Source organism: Daphnia magna, linkage group LG10 (genome assembly GCF_020631705.1).
Source record: "Daphnia magna isolate NIES linkage group LG10, ASM2063170v1.1, whole genome shotgun sequence".
Classification (NCBI taxonomy): Eukaryota; Metazoa; Arthropoda; class Branchiopoda; order Diplostraca; family Daphniidae; genus Daphnia; species Daphnia magna.
In genome coordinates this window covers 9,346,009-9,370,997 of record NC_059191.1, presented here as the reverse complement: position 1 = coordinate 9,370,997, position 24,989 = coordinate 9,346,009, and the positions used below count along the sequence as shown (strand labels likewise).

At 39.9% G+C, this 24,989-nt stretch overlaps 6 protein-coding genes, 2 long non-coding RNA genes and 1 other non-coding gene across 31 annotated transcripts; 4 read left to right on the top strand and 5 right to left on the bottom strand.

The window, feature by feature from the left end:
* Positions 1-1,277: 1,277 nt before the first annotated feature.
* LOC116933055 (putative N-acetylated-alpha-linked acidic dipeptidase) lies at positions 1,278-4,585 on the bottom strand. Its single transcript, XM_045179436.1, has 12 exons — positions 4,442-4,585; positions 4,219-4,333; positions 3,715-4,135; positions 3,132-3,649; positions 3,004-3,062; positions 2,799-2,945; positions 2,516-2,684; positions 2,335-2,425; positions 2,149-2,172; positions 1,765-2,072; positions 1,608-1,700; positions 1,278-1,541 (listed from the first exon to the last, which is right to left on the bottom strand). The coding sequence occupies exons 1-12, from the start codon at positions 4,503-4,505 to the stop codon at positions 1,346-1,348; spliced, it is 2,205 nt and encodes a 734-aa protein (XP_045035371.1). The 5' UTR covers positions 4,506-4,585; the 3' UTR covers positions 1,278-1,345.
* On the top strand, positions 4,547-9,694 carry LOC116933054 (unextended protein). Of its 4 annotated transcripts, none has more exons than XM_032940961.2 (14): positions 4,547-4,681; positions 5,091-5,192; positions 5,510-5,694; positions 5,756-5,935; positions 6,008-6,133; positions 6,229-6,535; positions 6,612-7,020; positions 7,087-7,508; positions 7,596-7,767; positions 7,830-8,138; positions 8,202-8,231; positions 8,459-8,772; positions 8,892-9,048; positions 9,123-9,694. In XM_032940961.2, the coding sequence occupies exons 5-14, from the start codon at positions 6,048-6,050 to the stop codon at positions 9,572-9,574; spliced, it is 2,658 nt and encodes an 885-aa protein (XP_032796852.2). In that variant the 5' UTR covers positions 4,547-4,681; positions 5,091-5,192; positions 5,510-5,694; positions 5,756-5,935; positions 6,008-6,047; the 3' UTR covers positions 9,575-9,694. The 4 variants fall into 4 exon arrangements, with proteins under 4 accessions (XP_032796852.2, XP_032796850.2, XP_045035370.1 ...); XM_032940959.2 differs by having other exon boundaries at positions 5,262-5,694; XM_045179435.1 differs by lacking the exon at positions 4,547-4,681 and adding an exon at positions 4,907-4,989.
* Positions 9,695-13,982: 4,288 nt separating this feature from the next.
* Positions 13,983-16,670, top strand: LOC116933052. 18 transcript variants are annotated; one of them, XR_006651631.1, is made up of 11 exons: positions 13,983-14,188; positions 14,263-14,353; positions 14,688-14,737; positions 14,798-14,977; positions 15,031-15,176; positions 15,241-15,362; positions 15,425-15,697; positions 15,824-15,895; positions 15,959-16,045; positions 16,106-16,186; positions 16,286-16,670. It is a non-coding gene; the product is annotated as an uncharacterized LOC116933052 (long non-coding RNA). The 18 variants fall into 18 exon arrangements; XR_006651632.1 differs by having other exon boundaries at positions 14,685-14,737; XR_006651629.1 differs by having other exon boundaries at positions 14,242-14,353; positions 14,685-14,737.
* A 1,408-nt stretch (positions 16,671-18,078) lies between these two features.
* Positions 18,079-19,040, top strand: LOC116933051. Its single transcript, XR_004399874.2, has 2 exons — positions 18,079-18,416; positions 18,525-19,040. It is a non-coding gene; the product is annotated as an uncharacterized LOC116933051 (long non-coding RNA).
* On the bottom strand, positions 18,877-20,840 carry LOC116933044 (phosphate carrier protein, mitochondrial). 2 transcript variants are annotated; one of them, XM_032940950.2, is made up of 7 exons: positions 20,701-20,840; positions 20,442-20,564; positions 20,135-20,301; positions 20,006-20,080; positions 19,722-19,948; positions 19,540-19,653; positions 18,877-19,483 (listed from the first exon to the last, which is right to left on the bottom strand). In XM_032940950.2, the coding sequence occupies exons 2-7, from the start codon at positions 20,560-20,562 to the stop codon at positions 19,132-19,134; spliced, it is 1,056 nt and encodes a 351-aa protein (XP_032796841.1). In that variant the 5' UTR covers positions 20,563-20,564; positions 20,701-20,840; the 3' UTR covers positions 18,877-19,131. The 2 variants fall into 2 exon arrangements, with proteins under 2 accessions (XP_032796841.1, XP_032796840.1); XM_032940949.2 differs by having other exon boundaries at positions 20,643-20,798.
* A 1,027-nt stretch (positions 20,841-21,867) lies between these two features.
* Positions 21,868-21,940, bottom strand: Trnar-ucu. The gene has a single exon. It is a non-coding gene; the product is annotated as a tRNA-Arg (tRNA).
* A 114-nt stretch (positions 21,941-22,054) lies between these two features.
* On the bottom strand, positions 22,055-22,723 carry LOC116933050 (U6 snRNA-associated Sm-like protein LSm2). Its single transcript, XM_032940956.2, has 4 exons — positions 22,592-22,723; positions 22,461-22,528; positions 22,288-22,378; positions 22,055-22,230 (listed from the first exon to the last, which is right to left on the bottom strand). Exons 1-4 carry the CDS (start codon positions 22,592-22,594, stop codon positions 22,105-22,107), a joined length of 288 nt encoding a protein of 95 aa, XP_032796847.1. The 5' UTR covers positions 22,595-22,723; the 3' UTR covers positions 22,055-22,104.
* A 135-nt stretch (positions 22,724-22,858) lies between these two features.
* LOC116933046 (proteasome subunit beta type-1) lies at positions 22,859-23,887 on the top strand. Its single transcript, XM_032940952.2, has 4 exons — positions 22,859-23,025; positions 23,094-23,283; positions 23,340-23,521; positions 23,578-23,887. Exons 1-4 carry the CDS (start codon positions 22,946-22,948, stop codon positions 23,816-23,818), a joined length of 693 nt encoding a protein of 230 aa, XP_032796843.1. The 5' UTR covers positions 22,859-22,945; the 3' UTR covers positions 23,819-23,887.
* Positions 23,888-23,893: 6 nt separating this feature from the next.
* On the bottom strand, positions 23,894-24,897 carry LOC116933048 (endothelial differentiation-related factor 1). Of its 2 annotated transcripts, XM_032940955.2 has the most exons (4): positions 24,656-24,897; positions 24,415-24,575; positions 24,139-24,350; positions 23,894-24,070 (listed from the first exon to the last, which is right to left on the bottom strand). In XM_032940955.2, the coding sequence occupies exons 1-3, from the start codon at positions 24,780-24,782 to the stop codon at positions 24,168-24,170; spliced, it is 471 nt and encodes a 156-aa protein (XP_032796846.1). In that variant the 5' UTR covers positions 24,783-24,897; the 3' UTR covers positions 23,894-24,070; positions 24,139-24,167. The 2 variants fall into 2 exon arrangements, with proteins under 2 accessions (XP_032796846.1, XP_032796845.1); XM_032940954.2 differs by having other exon boundaries at positions 23,894-24,350; positions 24,656-24,896.
* Between the last annotated feature and the right edge of the window lie 92 nt (positions 24,898-24,989).

Below are 24,989 nucleotides of genomic sequence, written 5' to 3'. Positions count from 1 at the left end.
AGCGTCTCTGTCAATACCCCGATGCGAAGTTTAGTAAATTTACGTTTCGGGGATAGAAAACCCCGCATCGATAACAGAAAAAAGGAGAAAATGTTTAATGGTCGGTAGGGAAATAATCCGCACCACCCCCGAAGAAATCGGATATGTACAATAGGATGATGGATGAGTCGGATGAATGGGCCTTTTTTTTCTCTCTCTCTCTTTCTCTTTATAGGAACAAATTAAACCACAACAAAAGCGGGGCGTAGGAAAACGATCTATAGATCGTACACACGCCAACGCATACGACGTGCATGAAAATAGCTAAGGCGTCTAACATATAAAACGCATCGGATACGCAAAAAGGAAAATGCCCTTTCTGTATAGACGTGAGCGTAGGCGGAGTAAAAGGATTTCTCTCCACGGGGAAAAGCAGATGTATATAAATACGAACGAGAACAAGTTCTTCCGGTGCTCTTAGCTCTAAAAAAAGAGATATAAGGAAAATTGCTGTTGTGGGTTTTAGCGATTTCGAACAAACACGAGAGAGAAGACGTAGAGCGGAAGATCTCGATCGGAATTAAGAGCGCGCTTGTTTTATACACACTCGTCCGTGTGTCTGTATCAATAAACTTTTTGATGGCCCCAACCAGAAGCTTCTCTTTAAACACGTAACAAAACTGGAAGAGAAAAGCTTTTGGTCGGGATTCTTCACGTGAGCAAACAACGAGTAGATGGGTGCGCGCAATATTTCACCTGTACAAAACAAAAGGAAATGTTCAATCCCAATCGATTGTGCGCTCGATCATTATAATGTCACAGTTCAATAGATATTAATCGGTCCTACTTTTAGTGACGTCTATCCTGCAAAACTGTATTATCTTCATCGGTCCGTGAGCGAAACGAGAAAATAATAATTACATCAAACTGACGACCCGACGAAGATGCAACGTGATATTCGACCTGCGGAAGAACCAGTCAACTAAACACGAATTTTGTCCTACCTGGATGGCCTCGTTATTTCATTTTGGGTCCAGCAGAAAAGGCCCAAGGTTTTTAGAATACGCCTCAACTGAAACAAAGCCTCAGTAGAAGGAAAAGGTGGTGGGACCAGTTGAAGCCGCCGTGTAATGTACAGAGCTTCAATTAATAACTAGAGAGCGTTAAATAGGCAAACGTGAGCAGGCGTGCATCTCATTAATTATCACGTTGTATATAGCCGTATTTGCTGTCATGCTGGAAATAGGAGAGTTAGTGCCACTTAATCTTTAAAACGGTTTTATAGTTTGCTGTATCGATTCAAGAGTTTTACCCATCAATTCGAAATGAGCAAGATTTTATTTTCGTACCGATGCAACAGTTTTCTTTAAAGGTAATCGTTCAACGATTCGCCTGCGGCATCGACGAAGAAGGCGATTACAGACAGATGCTGTTGGATTTGGGCCCATTCCTTCGGTCTTTGCGCTTCTGTTTCGTTACCAACCGCTTCCAACAAATCCGTCAATCCGGAGAAACTGCTACTCGAGTAGCTGTCGCTGGAACTCGGAGCAAACACAATGTGACTGCGTTGTTTTAAATTCAGAATTATTTAACCTAATGTGTTTCAAATAATTCAAAAATCCATTTACTTGTATTCAGGACGATTGGGTAATCCATGCGGATCGACAAAATGTCTTTCCAGTTGCATCAGCTGATCGTTGATTCGTCGCACAGCCAAAAGACTGCAAATCGTACATTTTCAAAAATTCAATCATAAACTCAAAAGAAAACGATATCGAAATGTACTCGTTAGGATCCAGTCGGGCGAGGGTCGTGTCCTGGAAACGGCGCGTCGCTACGGCAAAATTACCAACAGCCCGTTCGAAATGAGTCAACGTGGCTTGATTGGCTTCCAACTGGGCGCCGTAACGATTCTTGATGCCAGCCACGCTCTCGTTTAGATAAGTGGCGTACCAATCGAGGTCCATGGGCAGGACAACAGACTCGAGTAAATTGCGAGCCACCTCCGTCCAGAGCTGTGTGACGGCCCGATGGTACACGAAACCCTTGTCCATGATGTTGGCCAGCAGATGATGCGTCTCGTACAGCGTATGCTGCGTGTGCGCAATAATACAATACAATTATGACAAATGTGTGTGGACGATACATTCGAAATGTGCAGAGACTCACGTAAAGTGGATAAGATCCAATCTCCTGATGGATGGGTTGAGCAACCCGAGATGGTCATAGTTCGGGGTAAAAGAGACAACATTAAAAGGTGAAAAATGATCCACGTAACAGAAAGGCCAAATTGAAAGTGCTCTTACTCATACAGACAAAGAAATCAATCGTATCTTATGGACGTAAACGCTATACCTCTTGGTAGGTGTATCGGATGTCAATGGAAGGCACACCCAAGACGTGCATAAACGCCGTGTAATCGCTGCCGCTACCTAAAATGCCCACCCTTTGTGCACACACACACACACATACATTTAGAAATTAGTCGCTTGTTTTTGAAAAAAAAATTAAGCAAAAACAAAACAAAAAAAAAGACCTGGGTTTGTTGGGATGATTGGCGTCCGGGTAACGGTGAACCCAAGTATCAAACACTGTCGGACGTCCGTCATTCACTTCTGCAGCATTTGGATTGGCAATCTTTTTGGAACTCTCCAAATAGACTTTGTTCATCAACGGAGCACCGGATCCCCACAGCGAATAATTTCCTTTTCGATCGCAAAAAGACATGAGAAATACAACAAAAAATATTGACGTCAATACCAAATACAGAATCGTTGCCCCAGCGATAATGTCTACATCTACAATATAAGAGATTATACCTTCGACGGCAATGTCGACGTTGAGGTAAGCCACAGCTCTTTGGCTCAACACTTTGGCGTGCTGTTCGACCCACTCGTATGAGCCGATTAGGCCGTACTCTTCTGCACCCCAACTGCAAAACACTAAACTCCTTCTCGGCCTCCAACCTGAATCACATTCTAAAATACATTTCGGACAAATCAAACTTTAATCTATTTTGTATACCGTAATCTAGTTTCATTTTGCCAAAGGCTCTGGCCATCTCCAACATGCATGCTGTTCCACTGGAAATTCGAATAATAATAATTTATTATTCGAAAGTTCAAAAATTATCATATAATTTTTATTTGTGCCTGGATGGATCCAAGGCACCCAACACCCAAGCGTCTCGGTGATTGCCAACCAGAACGTAACGATCGGGTTCTTGTTCGCCGTACAACATTCCGATCGTGTTGTAAGTGGTGACCATTTTGTTGGCCGTTAACATGTTCATCTTGATTTTCCAACCGGAACCGTACTGGAATCCTGGACCGAGTGAATAAGGAGTGTTGAGATCGCCACGCCATTTCTCCGGGGCAAGTGGACCGTTCATGGCTCTGAGCAACACTTCCGCTTCGTCGTATCCGATTGGCTGGACAGGAATGGATGGCAATAAAGCATCCGACTCCTTTATGCGGTAAGCACTTTCAATGGCAGGATAGAAAGGTGTCAAAGGATCTCCATTGCCTAAATAAACTGTGCCTGACTGGACAGCCATGCCCGGCATCCACCACGAATCGGGATACACTTCATTCCTTCCTTTCTGTGCGAAATCTTTCGGATCTGAATACAACAGCACACCCTTAGCTCCTTTTTTCTGTGCCAAGTCCACCTGTATGATCGTAATTGAGCATCAATTCAAATTGATACGTTTGATTTTTGGTTTGAAATGTTTACGATGTTGCCACGGAATGAAGCGCCGTAACGAGCCAGTACAATCATGCCCGTCACATCGATACCGACGCTTTCCAGATGATCGTAATCTTCTTGTTGTCCGTAATAAACGTAGACAAGTCCATCAGATTCAATTTCGCCCGTTTGTCCTGAATAGGCGTTGAAATTAGGGGCTGCCAATGGAGAACTTTCTTCTGGCTGGCTGAGTGGCGTTTGCTTTCCGGACGTAGTGAAATTAGCATTGCCCTTATCGTCCAACAAGTAAACTTTATTCGGCTGCGTCATGTTGGGATAAGAAAGCAAGACGTGATAAGGGACAACTACAACTCGATCCAGTCCCGACTTGTTAAAATTGTCTCGAAGCCATTCGGCCTGTTGCAAATCTTGATCAGTCCCAGCCAAATGGGGGACACTGCTCAAATGTCTTTGGTTTTTCAGATAAACGATTGAATAAATGATGACCTTAGTGACCTTCATAGTTTAAACCAATGTACTAGATTTGCTTACTTGAGGTATTGGTCTATTTTGCTGGCAGATATTTCATCCTGTAATTCTTGGAACATGTCTCGCTTTGGGGCAGGCGAATGGTCGGCATTGTACCCGGCATAATAGAGACCCACGCCTTAAATATCGATATCGATGTAACCAAACAATTGGGTAATATTTCAAAAGTTCAATTTTTAGAGGTCACATGAATTGAAATGAAAAATGAAACAAAAACATTTTATACCTATGGCGATCCCTGTAGTGACGTAAACAATTGCAAAACCAATTAATAAATTCTTAGTATTCATTTGTTTCAATTTTTAAGCGGGAACCGCAGAAGACAAATGGCTGTAAAACAATGTCTTCTCGAAACAAAGTCAAGCTGCCTACGGCTGTGTCTCACTTGTTCCTACTGAATGACTGGACAATACGTTTATGAAACGTTTGTGGGCTGATATTAGTGATAATAGAATCTTCGCATTTGGTAAGTTATTTATTTACTTTTTTTTCTGTCTCATGAACAGGGTTCAGTGGTTTGAGTTCATATCATCTCAAGGCTAACGTGAATACATCTAGACGAATGTGATGCCACGAAATGTTCGAGCTTTGCAAAGCCCTCTTAGGTTGACGTTGTCAACAAGTTGTTATCGATCTTATCTTTCATCGTTGTTAATATTTAAGCCTTTGCTCAAATAGTGGCCCTGTTTACTTTTAGATTCTGCTAGTTCATGTTATTTGTCAAGATGTAGAGCTGATGTTCGCTGAGCAACATAAAACCCTCTCTGATGTCTGGTCAGCCTTATTATTTAAAAAACAAATCATTTGAATTACATTATTTTTATGGATAATGGCCTAATACCTCTAAATAAGAGTCTTCTTTTTCTACCTTTCAGAGTATCATGTCAATAACGAAAGTGGGGGTCAGTGGAGCACGGATCGTTCCATAGCATCGGAACGTCTACACATCCAACCGACCGCGGATGAAATGTTTCCATGTAAGACAACTCGGTATCTATTTATCTCTCCTACTCTCACATATTGGCTAGCTCACTTTTACCGTGTAGGTCTTAGCATGAACCGCAAAAATAGAGCCATAAAAGTAACGGTATTAGGCTTGTTGTAAATACAGCGTTTTACGTGGACACATAGCCATGGCTACAGCAATCAAATATAAAAGCAGGATTACGAAACCTTTTCACCTTTACGATTTTTGGACTCGCAAGGCCATCTGTTATTCCATTTGCTTTATATTGAAATTTAAAAATCTTGACTGTTTTTCGTTTATTATTGATTAAAAAGAGCCTTGTAACAGTTTTCATTAGGCACGGAAAATAAATCCAGCTCCTATTTGATTCATGCGTGAAAAATCTCAGTCGGACGTCAGCAAAAATTGTCGGTGTGTTTGATTTTAACAGAAAATGTCGGAGCACGTTCCAAAACAGTTACACCACCACGAGCAACAACATCTAGGGACAATTTCAAAAAGAAAATGAAATGGTATTCCATAAATCAAGAGCATTTACGTTCGGATCGGTTAAAAAGAGATTTGATTGTATAGGGAAGAGCACGGACTGTTGGAGGTCATTGACTACTTGGAAATGCGTCGGCAAAAACAACCGTCGATTTACCTGCCGCCTCATGATTTCCACAAAACAATGGCCACTTGCTTGCACATCTAACATGTAGCAACCGAATATAAATCAAAGAATAAGTAAATATGGACTCTGTACGGTCTAAAGTACGTGGCCTTTCTGCTTTATTCAATGGCGATCATGGCTTAACGCCCTCCCCTCCATTACTTATTTAATAGGAAAGGTGGAATACATCGTGACTTGTATTCGTCCACGGACATGGACGCGGCTGGAACTATTCTCACCGTTCTTCTCCTTTTGCTACTCATCTTTCCATTGGGCACAGACTCGTTGGCTGTTACAAGGTCTTTTTTTCCATTTTCGTTTCATACAATGCAGCCCCATGTATATTTTGAAAAATTGTCTTTTTCTCTTGTGTGTGTGCGTCGTGAAAATGCAGGAATCGATCCAGCCGTTCGGTTAGCAGTACGCCGTTGCTATTGGATGAACCAACTCATCAAGTGGCGACCAACGACGACGACAACGACGACTCTTTCGTTTACAAAGTTGTCAACAGCGTGACAACAACAGACGCCAGCGAAGCAACAACACAACAACTGCCGTTGACAGGTTCTCGTCCACCGAATAATAGCAATTATTATTACTCCATTCGTTCGGCTTTCATTGCTGGCCTTCGCGTCGAAGATGTGGACAAAGGAGTCACTTATGATGCAGATGGAACTCCTATCGTTCAAGCTGGAAAACCGGTGAAATTCTCTTCTTAAAATCTATCCAATTATTTGATTCACATTTCACTTTGTCCTCTTGAACAAAAATGATCAGGTGACGGTGCGCTTATTTGGCGATGATTTCAGTCAAGATTCGCAGTTCCGTTTCGTCATGACGGCCCGTCAAAGAGGAGATGATTGTGATGATTTGCCATTCTTTGTCGCAGTCAATGTCACAAAGAATTCATTGACAAGTTTCTCGGCATTGATCGCATTCCGTGTGCCCAGCTTATCGGACCTTGTCAAGTATTCGTCCACCAGCAGCAATGAAACGGAAGAAGCACCGGCTTTCTACGTCTGTTCCATGGCAATGGCGTTTGACGGTCGGGTCCATTGGATTCATCAAGGCGAAGAGCCTGGAGTCAGATTGAGGACCTATGAAAAATTATTGCCCCTTTGGCTCCAAATGGTCATTATTGCCATTCTCCTTTCACTCTCGGGCCTTTTCTCCGGTCTCAATCTCGGTATTTTTCTTATTGTCCATTTGTTTTATTGGATGGTTTTTAAATGTCGCATTTCCCCCAAAATAGGTTTGATGGCCCTAGATCGTACGGATTTGAAAATTTACCAAAACACGGGCTCTGACAAGGAGAAACGCTACGCACGGGCCATAACTCCCGTGAGGAATCACGGCAATTATTTGTTATGTACCTTGTTGCTCGGCAACGTCTTGGTCAATTCTTCGTTGACTATCTTACTCGATGATTTGACATCGGGTATCATCGCCATTGTCGGATCGACGATGGGTATCGTCATTTTCGGTGAAATCGTTCCTCAGGCTATTTGCTCCCGTCACGGATTAGCCGTCGGAGCCCATACGGTTTGGATCACCAAATTTTTCATGCTGCTCACGTTCCCATTATCTTATCCCATCTCTTTGATCCTGAACTTGATACTTGGCGAAGAGATTGGAGCCTACTACAATCGAGAAAGACTTAAAGAATTAATCAAGGTATCTCTTTAATTCTCGACGGACATTGGTCGTATTGAGGTCAATTTGGCCTCTATTCCTAGTCACGTTTCATTGAATGTCTGCTAGGTAACAAACGAGTATCACGATCTGGAGAAAGAGGAAATCAATATCATCTCTGGAGCTTTGGAATTGAGAAAGAAAACTGTGGGCAACATCATGACTCGACTGGATGATATTTTTATGCTCAACTACGAGTCTGTACTGGATTTTGAAACAGTTTCGGAAATCTTGAAACAAGGTACGTATACACTTGATTCAATTATCTCGCGTAATTATCTTACGTCATTTGATTGAACCAAGGTTTCTCTCGAGTGCCAATCTACGACCGAGTGAGGAACAATATCGTCGGCCTGCTGTTCATCAAGGAGTTGGCATTGGTGGATCCGGAGGACGCCGTTCCAGTCAAGACGCTGTGCAAGTTCTATCAACGAGAGTGCAACTTTGTCTTCGATGACACGACGCTGGACGTCGTCTTCAAGGATTTCAAGGAAGGACACAAGGGTCACATGGCCTTTGTCCAGCGAGTCAACAGCTCAGGGGACGGTGATCCTTTCTACGAGACGGTCGGATTAGTCACTTTGGAGGACGTCATCGAAGAACTCATTCAAGGTATTCACAATGGCTCAATTCAATTGATTTCGAATTTTAAAAGTTTTTTTTTGTTTTTTCCAGCCGAAATCGTCGACGAAACCGATGTCTGGAGTAAGTGTCATGATGCCAGTTATATAACGGCAAATGGATTCTGCTACGTTGCATTAAATGTGCGTGACTAGGGATATGAAATTAGAAATAACAGGCCACAAACCGAAAAAAAAACAAAACAAAACCCCCCCAAAAAAAGAACAAGAACTAATTTGACTACCTAATTGTATTATGATGTATACATCAACCCCAATGTCTGCTCTATAACACCCAAAAATAAAAACTAGTTGACAACCGGAGCAAACGTCGCCGCGAGAAAAGCAGAATGCTTCAAGATTTCAGCAGCTTCGCCGTGCAGTACCGGGTGCAGGCCAACCACAAAATCTCGCCGCAATTGGCGTTGAGCGCCTTCCAGTTCCTCAGCTCGTCCGTCGATCCATTCCATCCGAACTGGATCTCCGAGAACGTCCTACGCCGATTGGTGCAGCAAGGACCCGTCGTCCAGTTCATCCGATTCAACAAGAATAGCAACAAAATGAGAGTAAAGGACGACCCGGATTGTGACTCGACTCTGCCGGATGTAAACTTCATTTATCAACAAGTTAGTATAGGCTAAAATAACAATTAGCGACTGAGGAGAAGAGAAACGCACGTTGAATTATGAACTTGATTTTTTACGATCTTATATATTCTTTTGCATCGTGTTGCGTGGCCAAAAAGGGAAAACCAGCCGACTATTTCGTATTGATCCTGGAGGGACGAGTGGAAGTGACGGTCGGCAAAGAAAGCCTCGTCTTTGAAAGTGGACCGTTCAGCCATTTCGGATCGTACGCTCTAAATCTGACTACTGACGGAGTAGCCGAACTAGATGAACTTGGTTAGTTACAAAGCCTTTCTGTCTGTAATATCTGCTTTTGTCATGTTCTCCTTCTACTTTTGGTCGTGTGACAGGTGAGACGACAAGGCCACTTGTCAAAAGCAGGAGAGGCAATGGGACTCATCCGGCCCGAGCCTTTTCCATTTCCGAAGGCGGAGTCATCAGCGGTGGCCTAGCTGGACAGCAATCGCCTTTGCCGCCAGGAGCTCATCAGATGTTCGTCTCGGATTACACGGTCCGTGCCATGACTGACGTCACATACTTACGCATCAGCCGATTCCTCTACCAAGCAGCTCGAAGTGCCACTCTTTTAGAAAGGGCTCAAATGACGTTGGGCAACAACCGGCTCAGCATCGATAGCGCCAACGCTACGGCAGAATCATCTCAATTCACTTCGCCATCAAACTCGGCCGAACCTTCCCAACGCTATTCGGATGCTTCAACCGAGAATCCGAGCATTGAGGATCATGTTCGAGAATCCGTCACGTGTTCTGACGAAACCATTAGCATGAAAGATCTTCCTTAAATCATTTTTCAAATTCCTTTTCAATATTAAACTCTTTATCGTGCCTATTCTCGTAGGATTTATGAACGCACGTTGTAGACTGTTATGCATACGATAAATCAACATTGAATCTGTTTTTAATGGTCTCTTAATATTGATTTATTTGCATCATGAGATGGGATGATGAAACGCGTAACGTGTTCGCATCGCAAAAATTTATTTTATTTTCTTAAAGTGAATTTATTACAGGAAGGACCGTCATTGGGTCGGTATATTATTGCAAATTTGGCGCTGAAGTTAGGGCCAATAGTAGGAAAGTGATGACGCTGATGCAGAAAGACAGTGGCCAACCTTGGTTTATTTGACATCAAATTCCACCCATAATTTCTATCAATTTGAAACCATGAAAGAAAATTGTCAAAACACCTCCCCCTCCGCCAGCCTTCTTTTTTTTTTTTTTTTGTAACCTGCATTGGTTTTTATTGCTATTTCCATTTCTTATTTAAATATTGCAGACGAACGGAAATAAGGGCGCGCGGATAAGGTGAGTTTGAAATTGGGCGCTAGATGTCCGCGGCAATCACGCGGTATCGTCCTCGTCCAGACAAGTGCGAATCCGTTTTCCAGGGTTCGACTGCCCTTTATGCGATCCTTAAATTTGTAATGCGGTCGTTACCAAAGGGTTGGCGTCGTTTTCCAAAGGCATTGTCCGTTTGTGGACAAGTTGAACGATCACATGGTCACGTACAGAAGAATGCAGAAATAATCAGACCATCCTTTACTATCCGATTTATGGATTTCGACGTCAACAGGAAAAAGAAGGCTCGTCATTCTGGGTGGCCGCAAACATAATAAAGAATCGCTCACGTACGGTCGACAGTCGTTTAAAGTCATATGTTTTCGGGGCGACCGACCCTTTTCCCTAACGCAAAAATAAACTCTTAAATATATAAGAAAAACAAAGTGAAGGACTTTCCTCCAAGTGTTATTTGATGCGAATGAATGTCTTACAATTGAAATATCCTGATGCAAACAATTCTTTAGGTTTTTACAGTTACGTTCTTCATACTGGTATTCGATCAAGGGTTTTCCTGTTGAGAGAAGTTGAATAGCAATATGTATTGTACGTTCCTAACTTACCATTCCACCATTCGTCTAAAGTTATTCTGGTACACTTGACTTGGCAGTTGCTACTCAACCATGAGGCATGTGGTATGACTAAAGGAGCGCGTACAAGTATACCCGTTTCGCTGAATAGAATGCCAGGTTACCAGCAAAGAGCTTATGCAGAGTCATAGAGGGATGGTTCGTTCACTGGGTCAACTTTTGCCATAAGGCTTGGTCGTCAAAATTCTCCCTATGACTCTGGTTTTTGCATAACACTGCCATCTGGTGGTTAGCTATCGACTTGTCAACCCTGTCGTTTCCTCTTTCCGCCCTTAGTTGCTTAGTTCCTTTTGTTCACCAGGAGCCCTCACTCCGTTCGCGAAGTTCCCGATAGGGTTCGTCCCTGGTTGCTATTAAATCGTGGCAACCACCTCCTGATTAGATTCGACGGCTCCCGGTGTTAGCGAAGTTTTCGATAGCATTCGAGAAAAAAGAATCACACAGTATAATTAAAATTGATCGCTAACTTCGATTAAATTATTAGTTTTCTTGTTAAATAGACAAATTTTAAAGTAATAAAAAAGGAGGTTAGTGCACGTATTTTGATTTTTAAGTTTTGTTAACTATAATGCCAATTGAAAAATAAATTCGATTTCCATGATAAGCACTCAATTCTGGATTGAAATCGTGTGGTTTTAATTTAAATTTAAAATTTCGAAAAAAATGAAAAAGTGGGAAGGCATTCTCACTTTCGTCAAAATCTGCAAAAATTGACATTTCTTAGAATTCAATAAAAACACACGCGTTGAACTCAAAATTAAACGCTGATTCCGGCTACATATTACAAAAAAAAAACGAAAACAAAGTGCTGCCCTTTTCAAAACTTAGTTTTTGGGGTTTTTCTGATTCCAAGTGTTTGCGACTCTGATTCCGTTTTATCCAAAAATAGATTTTTTGAGTGGAAAACTAACATGTTATTCGGAATTAGCTTTTAATTTTGGTTGTAATAGGTTAAGTTTTTCTGAATTCCAAGTCAAAATTCTAAGCCGATTTTTTGTACAAAAAGTCGGTCTTAAAATGTCGGGCTTAATTACAACTTGGTCTCCGCGAGACGGTCTCGAAGGGTCGAGACCGTCACCCGTACATCCCAGTGGGACTATCCCGGCCCTCTGATTGGCTCTCTTCATCCTTACATCCTTCTATGCCTTTCTGCTTTCCGCTCCCACATTTTCCTGATGTACACAGTGTGGTTTTCCGTGGGGCTGCCGCTTTGATTTGTTTGTTTCTTTCGTGTATTTTTATTATTTACATTTATTGTTTGTTCTTTATTAAGTTTTACAAATACAATATTTTTACTTACATTAATTGTTTTTTTTTTCATTTTATATAATAGATTGAATTAATTACCGGTGTGTTTTCTTAAATTAGTGTAAATTGTCATCCCATGGGCCTTGGGTTGGCGGTTCCAAAACCCGATCTTGTAATGATCGGGGAAACTATAAGTCCAAAACTTAAAAAACTTATAGGAATGGATATATCTGGATAAGATCTGTCCATTTCTGCAAAAATATTGCTTAAAAACTACTTATTGGAAGAGTAACTCGATTTGCAATTTTTCCGGTAGGTCGGTGCGGTTTAGCGGGTATCTTGTAATCCCCACCCCCGAATAATACTTAATATTTAAATAATTTTTTGCGGGAAAACTATAAGACCAAAATTAATAAATTTTACAGAAATGGATAGCTCTTACAAGAGCTATCCATTTCTGTCAAATAGTTAAGACAATTTTCACAAACAAAAAAATTTTGGGCAAGAACTTTTTTGTAGTTTTTGCGCTCTAGAGATATACTCGATCCTATAGACTTAAGTAATAATTTTCATTGTTTTTGAAACTTTTTAGTGTATGAATATTTTTTCATAAATTATAGAGAAATAGATAGCCCTTATCAAGAGCTATCCATTTATATAAAAAAAATTAATTTTGGTTCTATAGTTTCCCCGAAAAAAATTATTTAAATTTCCCGTATTACTGGGAGATGAGGGTTAACTTAGAACCGCTAAACTGCACCGACCTACCTGAAAAATGCCCAAGCGGTTTACTTCTCCAATAAGGAAATTTTGAGCAATATTTTTACAGAAATGGATAGATCTTATCAAGATATATCCTTCCTATAATTGTTAAAACTTTTGGACTTATAGTTTTCCCGATTGTCCCAAAATCGGGTGTTGAAACCGTATTTCTCCAGCCCGCACCAACCCAGTTGCCCATGAGAGTTCATTCACAATAATTCTGATGGAACACACCGATGTTTAATTCATTCCTGTTTTATAAATTGAAAAGCGATTTAATAAAGGTATAAGTAGTGTAATAGTATAAATTAATAAATTAAAAATAAAAAACGAACAATAACGAAAAAATATTCAGACACAAAAAAGTAAAAAAAATTAATATTGTTACTTAAGTCTATTGGATCTAGTATATATATCTAGAGCGCAAAAACTACAAACAACGTCTTGTCCAAAATTTGTTTGTTTATGAAAATTATGTTAATTATTTTACAGAAATGGATAGCGCTTACTAAGAGCTATCCATTTCTGCAAAATTTATTAATTTTTTCCTTATAGTTTTCCCACAATAAATTATTGAAATATGACGTATTTTTATGAGGGGGGTTCCTTTGACCCGCTAAACCGCACCGACCTACCCGTAAAATGGCGAAGCGGTTTACTTTCCTAATTAGTACACCCTAAGCAAAATTTTTGCAGAATTGGATAGACCTTATCAAGATTTATCCATTCCTATAAGTATTAAAACTTTTTGACATATAGTTTTCCCGATTCTCCCAAAATCGGGTTTTGAACCTTTTTCTCCGACCCGCACCAACCCAATTGCCCGTGGATGACAATTCACAATAGTTATAATGAAAACACACCAATATTTAATTTATTCCTGTGCTATAAAATTTAAAACGATATAATGAAGATACAAATAGTTTATTAACAAAATAGTAAGTTAGAAACAATAAATATAAACATAAATAATCATAAATAAATAAACATGAAAAACAAACAAATGAAGGCGGTAGCCCGACTACTCCACACACGCCACAGCCCCACAGGCCACACACCACAAGCAGAAGGGGTGGAGGGGCTATAGGGTGAGGAGAGGGAGAGAGCCAATCAGAGGGCCGGGATAGTCCCACTGGGATGTACGGGTGACGGTCTCGACCCTTCGAGACCGTCTCGCGGAGACCAAGTTGCTTAATTAATCAAGTAAGACTAGATATCTTATCAATAGATGGCTACACTGTTTAGTGGATCGTCGATCGTCTGCAGTAGAAATTCATCAGATGTAGCCTAGTTGTTAGAAATTCGAGACGTGTTCAGTGTGTTCCGTTTTAAACATTCTTTTGGGTACTCGTTAATACGCTGAAATTTTTCATTTTTTTGTACCAACCTGAAGGACACTTTTTCACGACACACACACGATTGTTTGAAAGTTGATTTTTCACTAGACTTCATTTGAATGTACAGTACAGTATATTTGCAGGTTATATCTTTCAGTATTTATTTGCTGTCAGGCAATGTTTTCATATCTTTAGGTGCAGTTCCTATCATCAGACCTACAGTGTGCACAAATAGGCAATGGGAAAAATCTGCTTATTGTGCTGATCTGCATAATGCCGACTTCATGTAAGCAATCTTGAAATGACCTATCAACAGTAACTTTGGTTTATATTTGGCTTTCACTTGCAAATCTCTGACAAATATTTATATTAGCTAAACTATTATTGAACATAGGACTACACAGTATTAAAAGACTCTTCCCTTAAGGAAATTTTTAGCTGTAGACTTTCTTTAGATAACTCTTGTATCATAACTATTTTCCTCTTCTTGGAACAAAGAACATAGGAGTTCTTGGTGCTAACTAAGTGTCATTGGAAAGATTGTAAAAAGATGTTAAGGTATTTGACAAATGTGTAATCATAATATAAAGTGGCTTTTTTTGGTATTCTTAAATTAGCAGGAAATGCCTAAAGTTGGAGCATGATACATTTGTTTCTCATTACTAGTTTGGTGAATTGGTGAAATAAAACAACATGTGACCTATTAATTTAGATCAATTATTTTCACAAGGGTAACTAATTCCTCGTGGCATTTCCATTCACGCATGTGGGGCAGTTCGTGAGCAGACGAACCATTGAAAGAGCCCTGCGCAGTCTAGTTGCATCCAGCCAGATACTAGTAGAACCCAAAACATTTTCTTGACAAGTGCTGCCATATTCCGGTTGCAGGTTTTCAGTAAATACCAAGGAAGTAAGTGGTTTAATTGTGTTAAATGTATGATTTTTCAATTCAAGTCTATTTAGGTGCTTTCAACACTGCAGGCTGGTCCTACGAGCTACGAAAGTTTTACCTACAAGCGTTTCGCGTTTCGTGCTGCAACTATTAGTTGATATTCAAGGATGTTATGCCTAAAATTGGAATTCAGCTATCAGAGATTAGCAACATTCAAGTACTTAAAAGCAAGTATTGTACTTATTTCAAGATTCAAAGTAAAATATAATTCTGGGTGCCAGACGGAAACTCTAGATGGCGTTGATGTGCGTTTATGATGAAGATTATGAGTGACAAGTCAAATGGGTGTTTGTTACGTTACCCTGTTAAGTGTTTCAAAGGATTTTTCGTCAAAAAATTTACGGTATGTTATCTATTCAGTATTGCTACGTTAGGTATGTATTGAAAAGGAAACCCTTGAAATAGATTGCTTTTTGTATGTGGTGGTGTTGCACCTTGTCAGCTATGCCAGCTGCTGAACCAGTAGCCTGCATTCCTGCTATCAATGTACCACAAGAGATCCTGACACTTTTAGAAGGCAACTATTGCTTACATGAAGATCACTATCCAGTTCAAGTACTGTGAATGGACCTCAAGCCATTCTTTTAAGCTTAGGGATGTGTTCTCTCACCAGTCAACGACAGAGTCTTCATCTACTTTGAGTTGCTAACCATCAGCCCTCAGGCCTTAGCATCCCAGGTATCCAGATTTCCAAGTTTCTCTAATTAGTTAACCATCATCCATACCCTTCAGCTCTTCATTGTGGTATTTCAAAAAATTACTTATCTTCCACTACACACATCTGTAACAATTTTCTCTACACAGGCTTCTCTTCCTCTCATCTCAGTCTGCTGAATACCAACATTGAATAATGTTCATCATCATTGCCTTTCCATGGTATTTTAGTTTAGTGGATTATCTGGATTTCTCATTTTTAATAAATTTTTGTTGTGTAAACAGAAAATCTTCATTTTAAATCCTGCTGTTCTTCTCACCGTTACTTAGCCATCTCACATGGAAAGGGTTTAACAACATCTCAATTTTTTGGTATTTTAAGTTTCTACGTTTTGGAGCATTGTTGTGTTGTAAGAAAAACTTCTGTGATAGGACTGCAAATATTAATTTTCTTTCGGTACAACACTGCCGTTTTGACAACTTCGGGAGTTTCACCCCCAGTGGACCAAACGCGTAAGTACTTTGTCTTTTTCATCGTTTTTCAGACAAATGTCATTTTCCGCTCAAAATCACTTACTTCTTTTTTTTTGCCTCATTTAATTATCTATTTAGAACTATATTTTCTTCGTCTTCCTGTCGTTGTTGTCTACGACTTCACCTCATCGCTGCCTTCGTTGACGTCTTCGCCTTCATCTCCGTCTCGTCGTCTTGGTCGTCTTCGCCTTCATCTCCGTCTCGTCGTCTTGGTCGTCTTCGCCTTCATCTCCGTCTCGTCGTCTTGGTCGTCTTCGCCTTCATCTCCGTCTCGTCGTCTTGGTCGTCTTCGCCTTCATCTCCGTCTCGTCGTCTTGGTCGTCTTCGCCTTCATCTCCGTCTCGTCGTCTTCGCCGTCTTTGTCTACGCCATCACCTTGTCCCCGGCTTCTCCTTCATCCTTTACAAGGGAATTCACCGTGGATCGTCGCTCTGGTATTGTTTTATTTTGCATTGTAATTGTTAAGTTAACCCGTTGGCTGCCACCCCGTTTGCGTCCCATTTTTTTTGTAGCTTGTAGGGACCGGCCGCAATGGCCTTCGCCGCAAGGCGCCTTAGGCAATGCACCAGTAGGGACTTCTCTTTGTCGATGTGGTGTCGGATTCCTGAGGGTGTGCATTCCCTGTAACGGATTCCGTCACCATGTCAGCCCGGACTTGTCTTCGGACAAGTCTCACCTTGTTCGCGATCCTTATGACGCGATGCGTAGTAACTGTAGTTTAAGCAACCTACGGGTTGCGTGGCCTGGCAGCCAACGGGTTAATTTAGTTAAGTGTATGTATGTTTGTGTATATAATTGTATCTATATTTATTCTGTTATGTAAAATAGTGGTGGAATTGTTGGGAGGAGGTGGGACAATAAAAACAATTACAATTTTAATTTAGTTTTTCTGTTTATTTCATTTCACCTTAGTTCACTTTATCCATATCAAAGATAAACTTAGATTATTTGTTTTCCCAACCTATTACAATATAAGTCCAGCCATCTCAAGAATACTTATTTCAATAGATTTCAGTTGGTGAATCACCTGTCGAATGCAATCACTTGGCAAAGAAAAGGAAAAAATAACTTACACAATACAACTTCACATGGTGGCATCACAAAGATTTAACCATTAATTTCTTTAATCCTTTTTTCCCATAAAATGAGGTAATAATTCAACAAACACAAGAATGATACTGGATATGTTTTATTAACAATGACAACATAACATTGGTGGCATTCCATTCTGTCACCAAGTTACTCCAACGCCAATCCAACACCTCAGGTACCTTGAGGATCTCTGCAAATTAAAACTGTAAATCACTTTCGAAAAAACCAAGTCCTGGATTGAACCAAGTCACTGAATGATTCTTTGGCCACCACAGTACATCAGGTACATCCCGAAGACCTGAAAGGACAAATACAAAAACTTAAACTATTAATAATATATTCCAACATCACCTGATTACCAAGAATCGAAGAGATTTAGATAGGAAAATAGAATATAAAGGACTACTTTTCTTACGTATCACCTTTGGTACACAATGGGTGTATTAGACTAACGGAGATGAAAAACGTGCTAGCAAAGCCAAACCATGCTCCTCTTTAAAAAATTTAAAATGTAAGTGGCATGAGGTTTTTTGACATGAATGTTTGCCGTAATACCTTGAACAACTCTGCATTGATCGAATTCACAAGACACAGGTAAAAACATATGGAATCGGTGGTGAAATTTCAAGAACAGATCCGTTCGTTTAAGCATCCATCCTCAGTCCGAAGCCACGCGAAATAAAACAGCTGACGGGACAGCTGACGTACACATACAAATTCTACAGAGTTAGTTATTTATCCCCTAGATGTCTTGAAAGGTCACGCCCCCCGGCAGCCGGGGGGCGCTAATGTCAAAATGTGCTATTTCCCCCCGGCTGCCGGGGGGCGCTAGTGACAAAACTGTCTATTTCCCCCCGGCCAGTAGGGGCGTTGGTGTTTAAATAGCTATAGCACACCTGAATTAGTGAACACAATCAGGTGGATACTACGGGAAAATACAGTACAGTAGTTGTTACTTCAAGCAGAGTCAACACTGACCGCTGCTTCAAGTAAAAGAAAACGACCAGTAAAAAATAAAATTATGTAACAAGTAGCTTGCTTGCTTGTTATTTAATTTTATTTCACCTGATATTCTAATTTCGATAAAAAGCAGTACCCAGTACATAAGATAACAACTGTGAGTCAAATTTCTTTGTGTTTCTTAATAGTTAAAATACATTTGATTAGGATTTTAAGTAATACAGATTAGGTTTTAAATACACATTTAATTGGTCTGTCTGTGCAGCACAGGCTTCGCAAAGGGCACAGCGCCCTTTTTTCTGCCGGGGCCCTTGGGCTTACAAGCACCATCTAGCGGCCCAAGTCGAGAAAAATCCATCTAGTGGCAAAAATCTCAGAAAACGTCATCCATCTAGTGGCAAAAATCTCAGAAAAATGTGTCCCTATAGAACCTCACTTTTGATAGAATCCCTATCGGGAAATTCTATTGATTGAGCTAAAGTTCATTGTCGGTAAGAACCCTGCGATAACGACACAGTGATTTTCACCTTAAACCTATCAGTTTTCATCTAAACAATTTTAATTGAATTCAAGATTTCGTTCATTCCGTTACAAGCTAGCAAGTATTCGTGAAGTTCTTCGTATTCTACAGATGTTTATTACCGTTGCACTGCAGCCAATCGTCGCTTCAATATCGTTTATCGATGATTTACATAGGAAAGCTACATTGCCGAATGCCCCTAGATGGTAAAATGATCCTTCTTATCCGAAAACGGATAAATAATCAGGAGCAATTTTTTTTTTAACTGATGGCAGAACTATTCAATAACGGCTTGTACGGACGGTCGGATGTTAGGCCGTCAAATAAAGTTTGATTTAGGTACAGGATCCTTCTATTGTTGGGCTGCAGCCAACTTCTTCTTCAAGGATTCGGGCATCTCTGGTGGAGGAGGACGTGGCAGACCGAGCCAAACCTTCACAGCGTCATAGATGAACCACTGGGCAGCAGTAAGTGTACCAATCATGATAATCCTTGGCGTCAATCCTTGCCAGACTCCCATGAGACCGAGTTTCTTAAGGGTTTCACCTGCAGTTGACCCCTTTGCGGCGTTCATCTTGGACACAACTGTGTCAGCAGGATGAGAAACGATGGCACAGAAAACACCAGCAATGTAACCAGCAGCGAAAGTAACCACAAGCTGTTCACCCTTAGTGCACTGATCGCGTGGCTTGGGGACAACATGTCTAGGGTAAAACCACATTAGTTTGAATTTGCAGTATACAAATAAATAGATTGTTACTTGTATAGAAGCTCAACTGTCTTTTCAAAGCAAGCAAATTTCATCATGGTGTAGGGGATTTGCCTCATCCACAATGGTACAAGACTTTTGTAGAATCCATTTAAGCCCTCCTGCCTACATGACAAGTAACACCACAGAACATTAGTTAGTCATTCAGATGGTTCTTCCACTAATCTGCTTACTGATAAATTAATGGTGCTCCAGCTCTCAATGTAGCAGGGAAACCCGGCATAGTTTGGATTCGCACTTTACAGGCTTCCATTGGACTAAGAGCAATATCTGCAAAGAATTCTGCTGAGGCAGAAGCAGCTAGATAAAGACCAGTTCTGTAAATGTACGCATTCTCCTCTCCCAAAGCATTGGCATAGATAATCTTAAATGCTTCATAGAAGCCAAACTTGCATACACCCTGTTGAACAATCCATTTTAGAAAAAGTTGATACCCAATGTGATAAAAATAAATTACCTGAGCAGAATATCCAATTGCTGTAGGTGCCCAGCCTCGGACAAGCCCTCTCATGCCTTCTTCAGCAACCGACACCTAAAAAATGCTGTTAGACAATATTTTAATACTTTAAAACGTTGAATGAAATACCTTAAAGCCAGTAACGATGGACTTGTATTTAGCAGGGTTTGTCTGGATTCGGCACTTCACCATATCTAACGGTGTGACCAGTGTGTGTGTGATACCACAGGAGAGAAGTCCACCAACACCACACAGTGCATAGTATTTGGAACTGCCATACTCACAGCTGTAGCTTTCTAGATATATAAATATATAGTGGATTAGTATTTCTGATAACATTACTTCCAACAGCTGGAATAATGAAGGATAAATTTGACTATCAGTTTTAAGGCAAGAGAAATTAATGATAACTATAAGAAATCAGTGAAATCTTTACCTGCAGCAGCGGCAGCAATAGTCCTATTGGCTACCAACTGGTTATCGGTAGACATTTTTGCTTCGCAGTTAGCACTGTTGAGGAAAGGACTCCTCTTGGCAGCTTCCCACAAAGAATTCATTGCTAAAATAAATGTGGAACCAATGTAAGTAAAATTTGCTTTAATAAACTGTAAGTCTAACAACATATAATTTGTTGTACCTTGTATAAAAGACAAGCTAAAATAGTACAAAAGCCGGGAGAAAACTTAGAAACCAACCTACAGTAATGGCGATGGTCAGATGAAGAGGATGAGAAAGGAACGAACGAAGACCGATGTTGCCGATTTGATAAAAGGGCGATTTTCGGCGCACCAGCTGGCAGGTGGGATTCGTCCCCGATCTCAATCTTATCGGGGACACCGCAAACCCTCACTGAAAAAGAGAATCGGGGACCTTCGGTGAGGTGATTTTTTTTTTTTTTTTTTGTGTTACGGTGCTAGAACCGGTGCTGCACGGAAAGCACCGCATGTTGGTCGCAACCCGCAAGGTAACTCCCACTTTCCAATTTAAATCACGATGAAAAAGAACCCCTATAATTTTGTGAGGGAAAATGTCCGTTTCAGTTTTTATTTATACCCTTAACGCATACTTAAATTAAATACCTAAATAATATAAACAATAAAATAATGTTAATAATGTATGATATTACAAATAGAAATGTGTGTATAACACATTTTTCTTAAGTACTGATATTTTGGATAACTTGTAAATTGTATTTTAAAAAAGGGGAAAAAATCTTTCATACGTAAAAAGTAAAAAAAATAAAAATGAAAATGTCATAGAAGAAATAGGGAAGATTCGTGGCAAAAAGTGGTGCTATAATGGTATAATCGGGGATTAGAATCGGGGATTAGAATCGGGGATGGCACCGAGCACCAAAATCACGGCACCGAAAAAAAAAAAATCCCCACACCGTTTCGATGAAAAGCTCCCCGATCAACGCCGGGCCGAGCCCTACTGGCAGGTAAACATTTGGCCGTTTTGCCCCGTTGCCGATTTGCCGTAGATGCTGACCCGGTTGCCGACCTGGACCTGCCGCCATCAGCTGATCATCATTTACATATGATGACGATCAGCTCAGCTGACCAGGAAAACGGTAGTATTTGACGAATTTCATTATGCATTTCACCCTTTTACAATTAACAATTTGTTCTCTGTTGAATGGGAATAAGACAGAGGTTCCGTGATTGACCAAACCGTAGTAAAATGAATCCTGGCGTTTTTTTTAAAATGTCATTGAAATAAAATAATTCTTTTACATGCTTTTTCTGTGAAGGGAGGATTTTCAGCATTCAGTGCAATAAAAGTCCATTTTTATTGGGCAAATTTACTGCCAGGCTGTCTTAAGATTTGATATGTTTTTCCAATCATTCGAATAAAATTAATGATCATGGCGGGACTCGAACCCGCAATCCCTGGATTAGAAGTCCAGTGCCTTATCCATTAGGCCACACGACCGTTTAGTAGCAGAACTCACCAAGCTACTAACCCATGCAGATAAAATAGGCTTTCTTGAAATTCGATATTAAACAACGGTAAACACAAGACTAGGAAGAGTTAGTAACCAATGAATATTTGAAAAACATTGTATTACAGCATTACTTAGTACAAAAGCTGGCAATTTAGTGTTTTGAGTGTTGGGATTCCTTTCGGGCTGCATCCTGCAAAAGCTGATGATCAACTTCTTCGGGGGGTAGTTGAACATAGCGCACCACTGATCCACGGATGAAACAGTTTTTTACTGAAAGCTACAAATTGGCATATTGTAACATCAACAAAATAAAAAAAAAAATTGTATTTATTACCATGTGAGGGTATTTATCAGGATCAGTTATGCTAATGTCTGTAAGTTTTATATTGAGATACTGATCCACTGAATGCAAAGTTCCGCAAATGCTGAAAATTAACGAAAAAAATAAAAAATTAAAACAATATACATTTTTTGAGAAAGACTTCAACCAATTGCAAACGTCCTCACCTCAAATCGTTTTTGAGTTCTACGACAACATCTTTACCGACCAGTGATTTGAAAAATGAATAGAAGAGCTAGGAATTGAAAACAAGCTTTTATGGTTATCCAACAGATATTTTGAAGTATTAAAGTCTTACCATTTTTATTTACCACCAACAAATTGCAATTTAATTTAACAGAGGATCAGAGAAGCAGACGACCGTTCCCTATGCCGGATAATGTTGCATGATTTATATTTTTAACTGTCAAAATACTTTTGTTTCCATCGAATTTTTGTAATAATCCAAATGAAAAATTATTAAATTTATTCCATTTTAATTTTAATTCAGATTTTTTAAAAATTGGCATGCTGGTAGTAACATTAACGATTAGGCATCATCCTCTTAAATATGAGCAGCCGAACGGTGTTGAGCCTTTCGAAGTCTTCGAACGTTGCAAGTCATTGGTTAGCGACTGTCAAATTAAACAAATATAGTTGAAAATATAGCGTGATGTTTGGCCAGGCAATTCTCAATGATAATCTCCCCGGAGCAAAGCAGCATCACTGGAGTCCTTACACAGACAATGGAGGGTAAAAACTTTATTTAGAATATAGTATATGGTAAATTAAAATGTTAACATATTTGATTGCTTCTTCAGAACTATAGTGGCTGTAGCTGGAGATGACTTTGCCATCATCGCCTCCGATACTCGTTTAATTCAAGGCTATTCAATTCTATCCCGAGAACAAACAAAGCTATTCAAGTTGTCAGAGCAAACTGTTCTTGGTGTCTCTGGATGCTGGTGTGATGTATTGACATTTACCAGAACTCTTGAGGCTCGCATGAAGGTGATTGCAAGCAACATTCATAACTCAGAAGTTTTAATTGTTTAAGCATACCTTAGATGTATCTCCATGAGCACTTGAAGCCTATGTCTACACCAGCAGTAGCACAATTGGTTTCAACTATGCTGTACCATAAACGCTTTTTCCCCTACTATGTTTCCAACATTGTAGCTGGTCTCGATCAAGATGGAAAGGGTACTTTGTACTCATATGATCCTGTTGGGCACTGTGAAAAGAACAGGTAAATTTTTAGATGATAAAATAACCAAAAAATGCTAAATTTAGATTTGTGTGAAGATACCGGGCTGGTGGAGCTGCTGGTGCAATGCTCCAACCTCTCCTGGACAATCAAGTGGGGTTGAAGAATATGAAAGGAGGAGTACTCCCAAATATTACTAAGGAAAAAGCGCTCATGGTAATCAAGGACTCGTTCATTTCGGCTGCTGAACGTGACACTTCTACTGGTGACGGGGTTATCATCAACATCATAACCAAATCGGGAGTTGAAGTTATGCACTTCCCGTTGCGTAAAGATTAAGATGAAGTATCTTGTACGGATTTTGAACTTGTTACTTCGGAAAATCCAATACATAATAATACTTTTCCATTTCTGTTTTATGCAAATAACTGATGTGTATTATTTTAAACCATTGATTATGGGGTCAAAGAAATGTGATCCAATCATAATGTTATGGTCTGTAAGATGTATGACTGCAGTGCAGAATCAGAAACTGCTCTTAAGGATCTACTTATTTTCCCCAAAAATTATCCACATGAGGAACCCTCCATTCTTAAAAAAAAAACACATCATATTTCAAACAAAAAGCAGAAAAGAAACGAAAAAAAAATAAAAAATACTATTAAATGTTGGTACAGGGAAACAGCATCTATTTTTTAGATGTTTTTGCAGGAGCAGCTGCCTTAGCAACTGGAGGCTCTAACGGTTGCCCCTTGTCTTTTCCACGAAGTTTGATGCCAATAGCTCTCTCAATTTTCCCAAGGATCTGTTGGTTAGGGATTCCACGTCCTGCTTCATAATCTGTTATAATCTGAGGTTTTTCGTTGATTTTCTAAAATTTTAAGAACAAAGATTGTATATCAGTTCTTAACACAGCAAAAAAAGAATAGGATTACTGTTGCAAGGTCTTTTTGAGTGAAGCCCTTGTCTTGGCGGCCCTTCTGAATCAACTTAGCTACATCCATAGAAAGTGAAGCATGTTTCAATTCTTCACTTTCTTGATCAAGCTTTGCTGTGTTGAGTGTTGTCCCAGTGTGCTTGTTTGTAGCTGCCCCATCTAAATACAATTCAAACCATTAGTTTGAATGCTAACAACTAAACAAAAATCTTACAGTAACTGAAATAACAAGTGTTTACATTTGGTGACCGTTTCTACTTCAAGTCCTTGTCGCCTGGCCGCATTTACCACTTTATCGGATGTAGCTGAGGCTCCTTTTGGTAACCTCTTCTTAATGATAACAGGCTCCCACTGATTATCACTCATTGTCACAAAGTTACAAGACACTTATTGGTTTAAATCTAAGGTAAGTTACACGCTGCGGGGTTCCCACGAGGAGGTCGACTGGTTGACGTGTTTTGTGATTTCTAGAGAAATCTGAAGCAGCATAACAATGGGAGGAGTTCCAGTATCAGGAAAAAATTTAAATACTTTTTTAACGAAAATTAAGATATTACTCGTTAAGAATCAGAA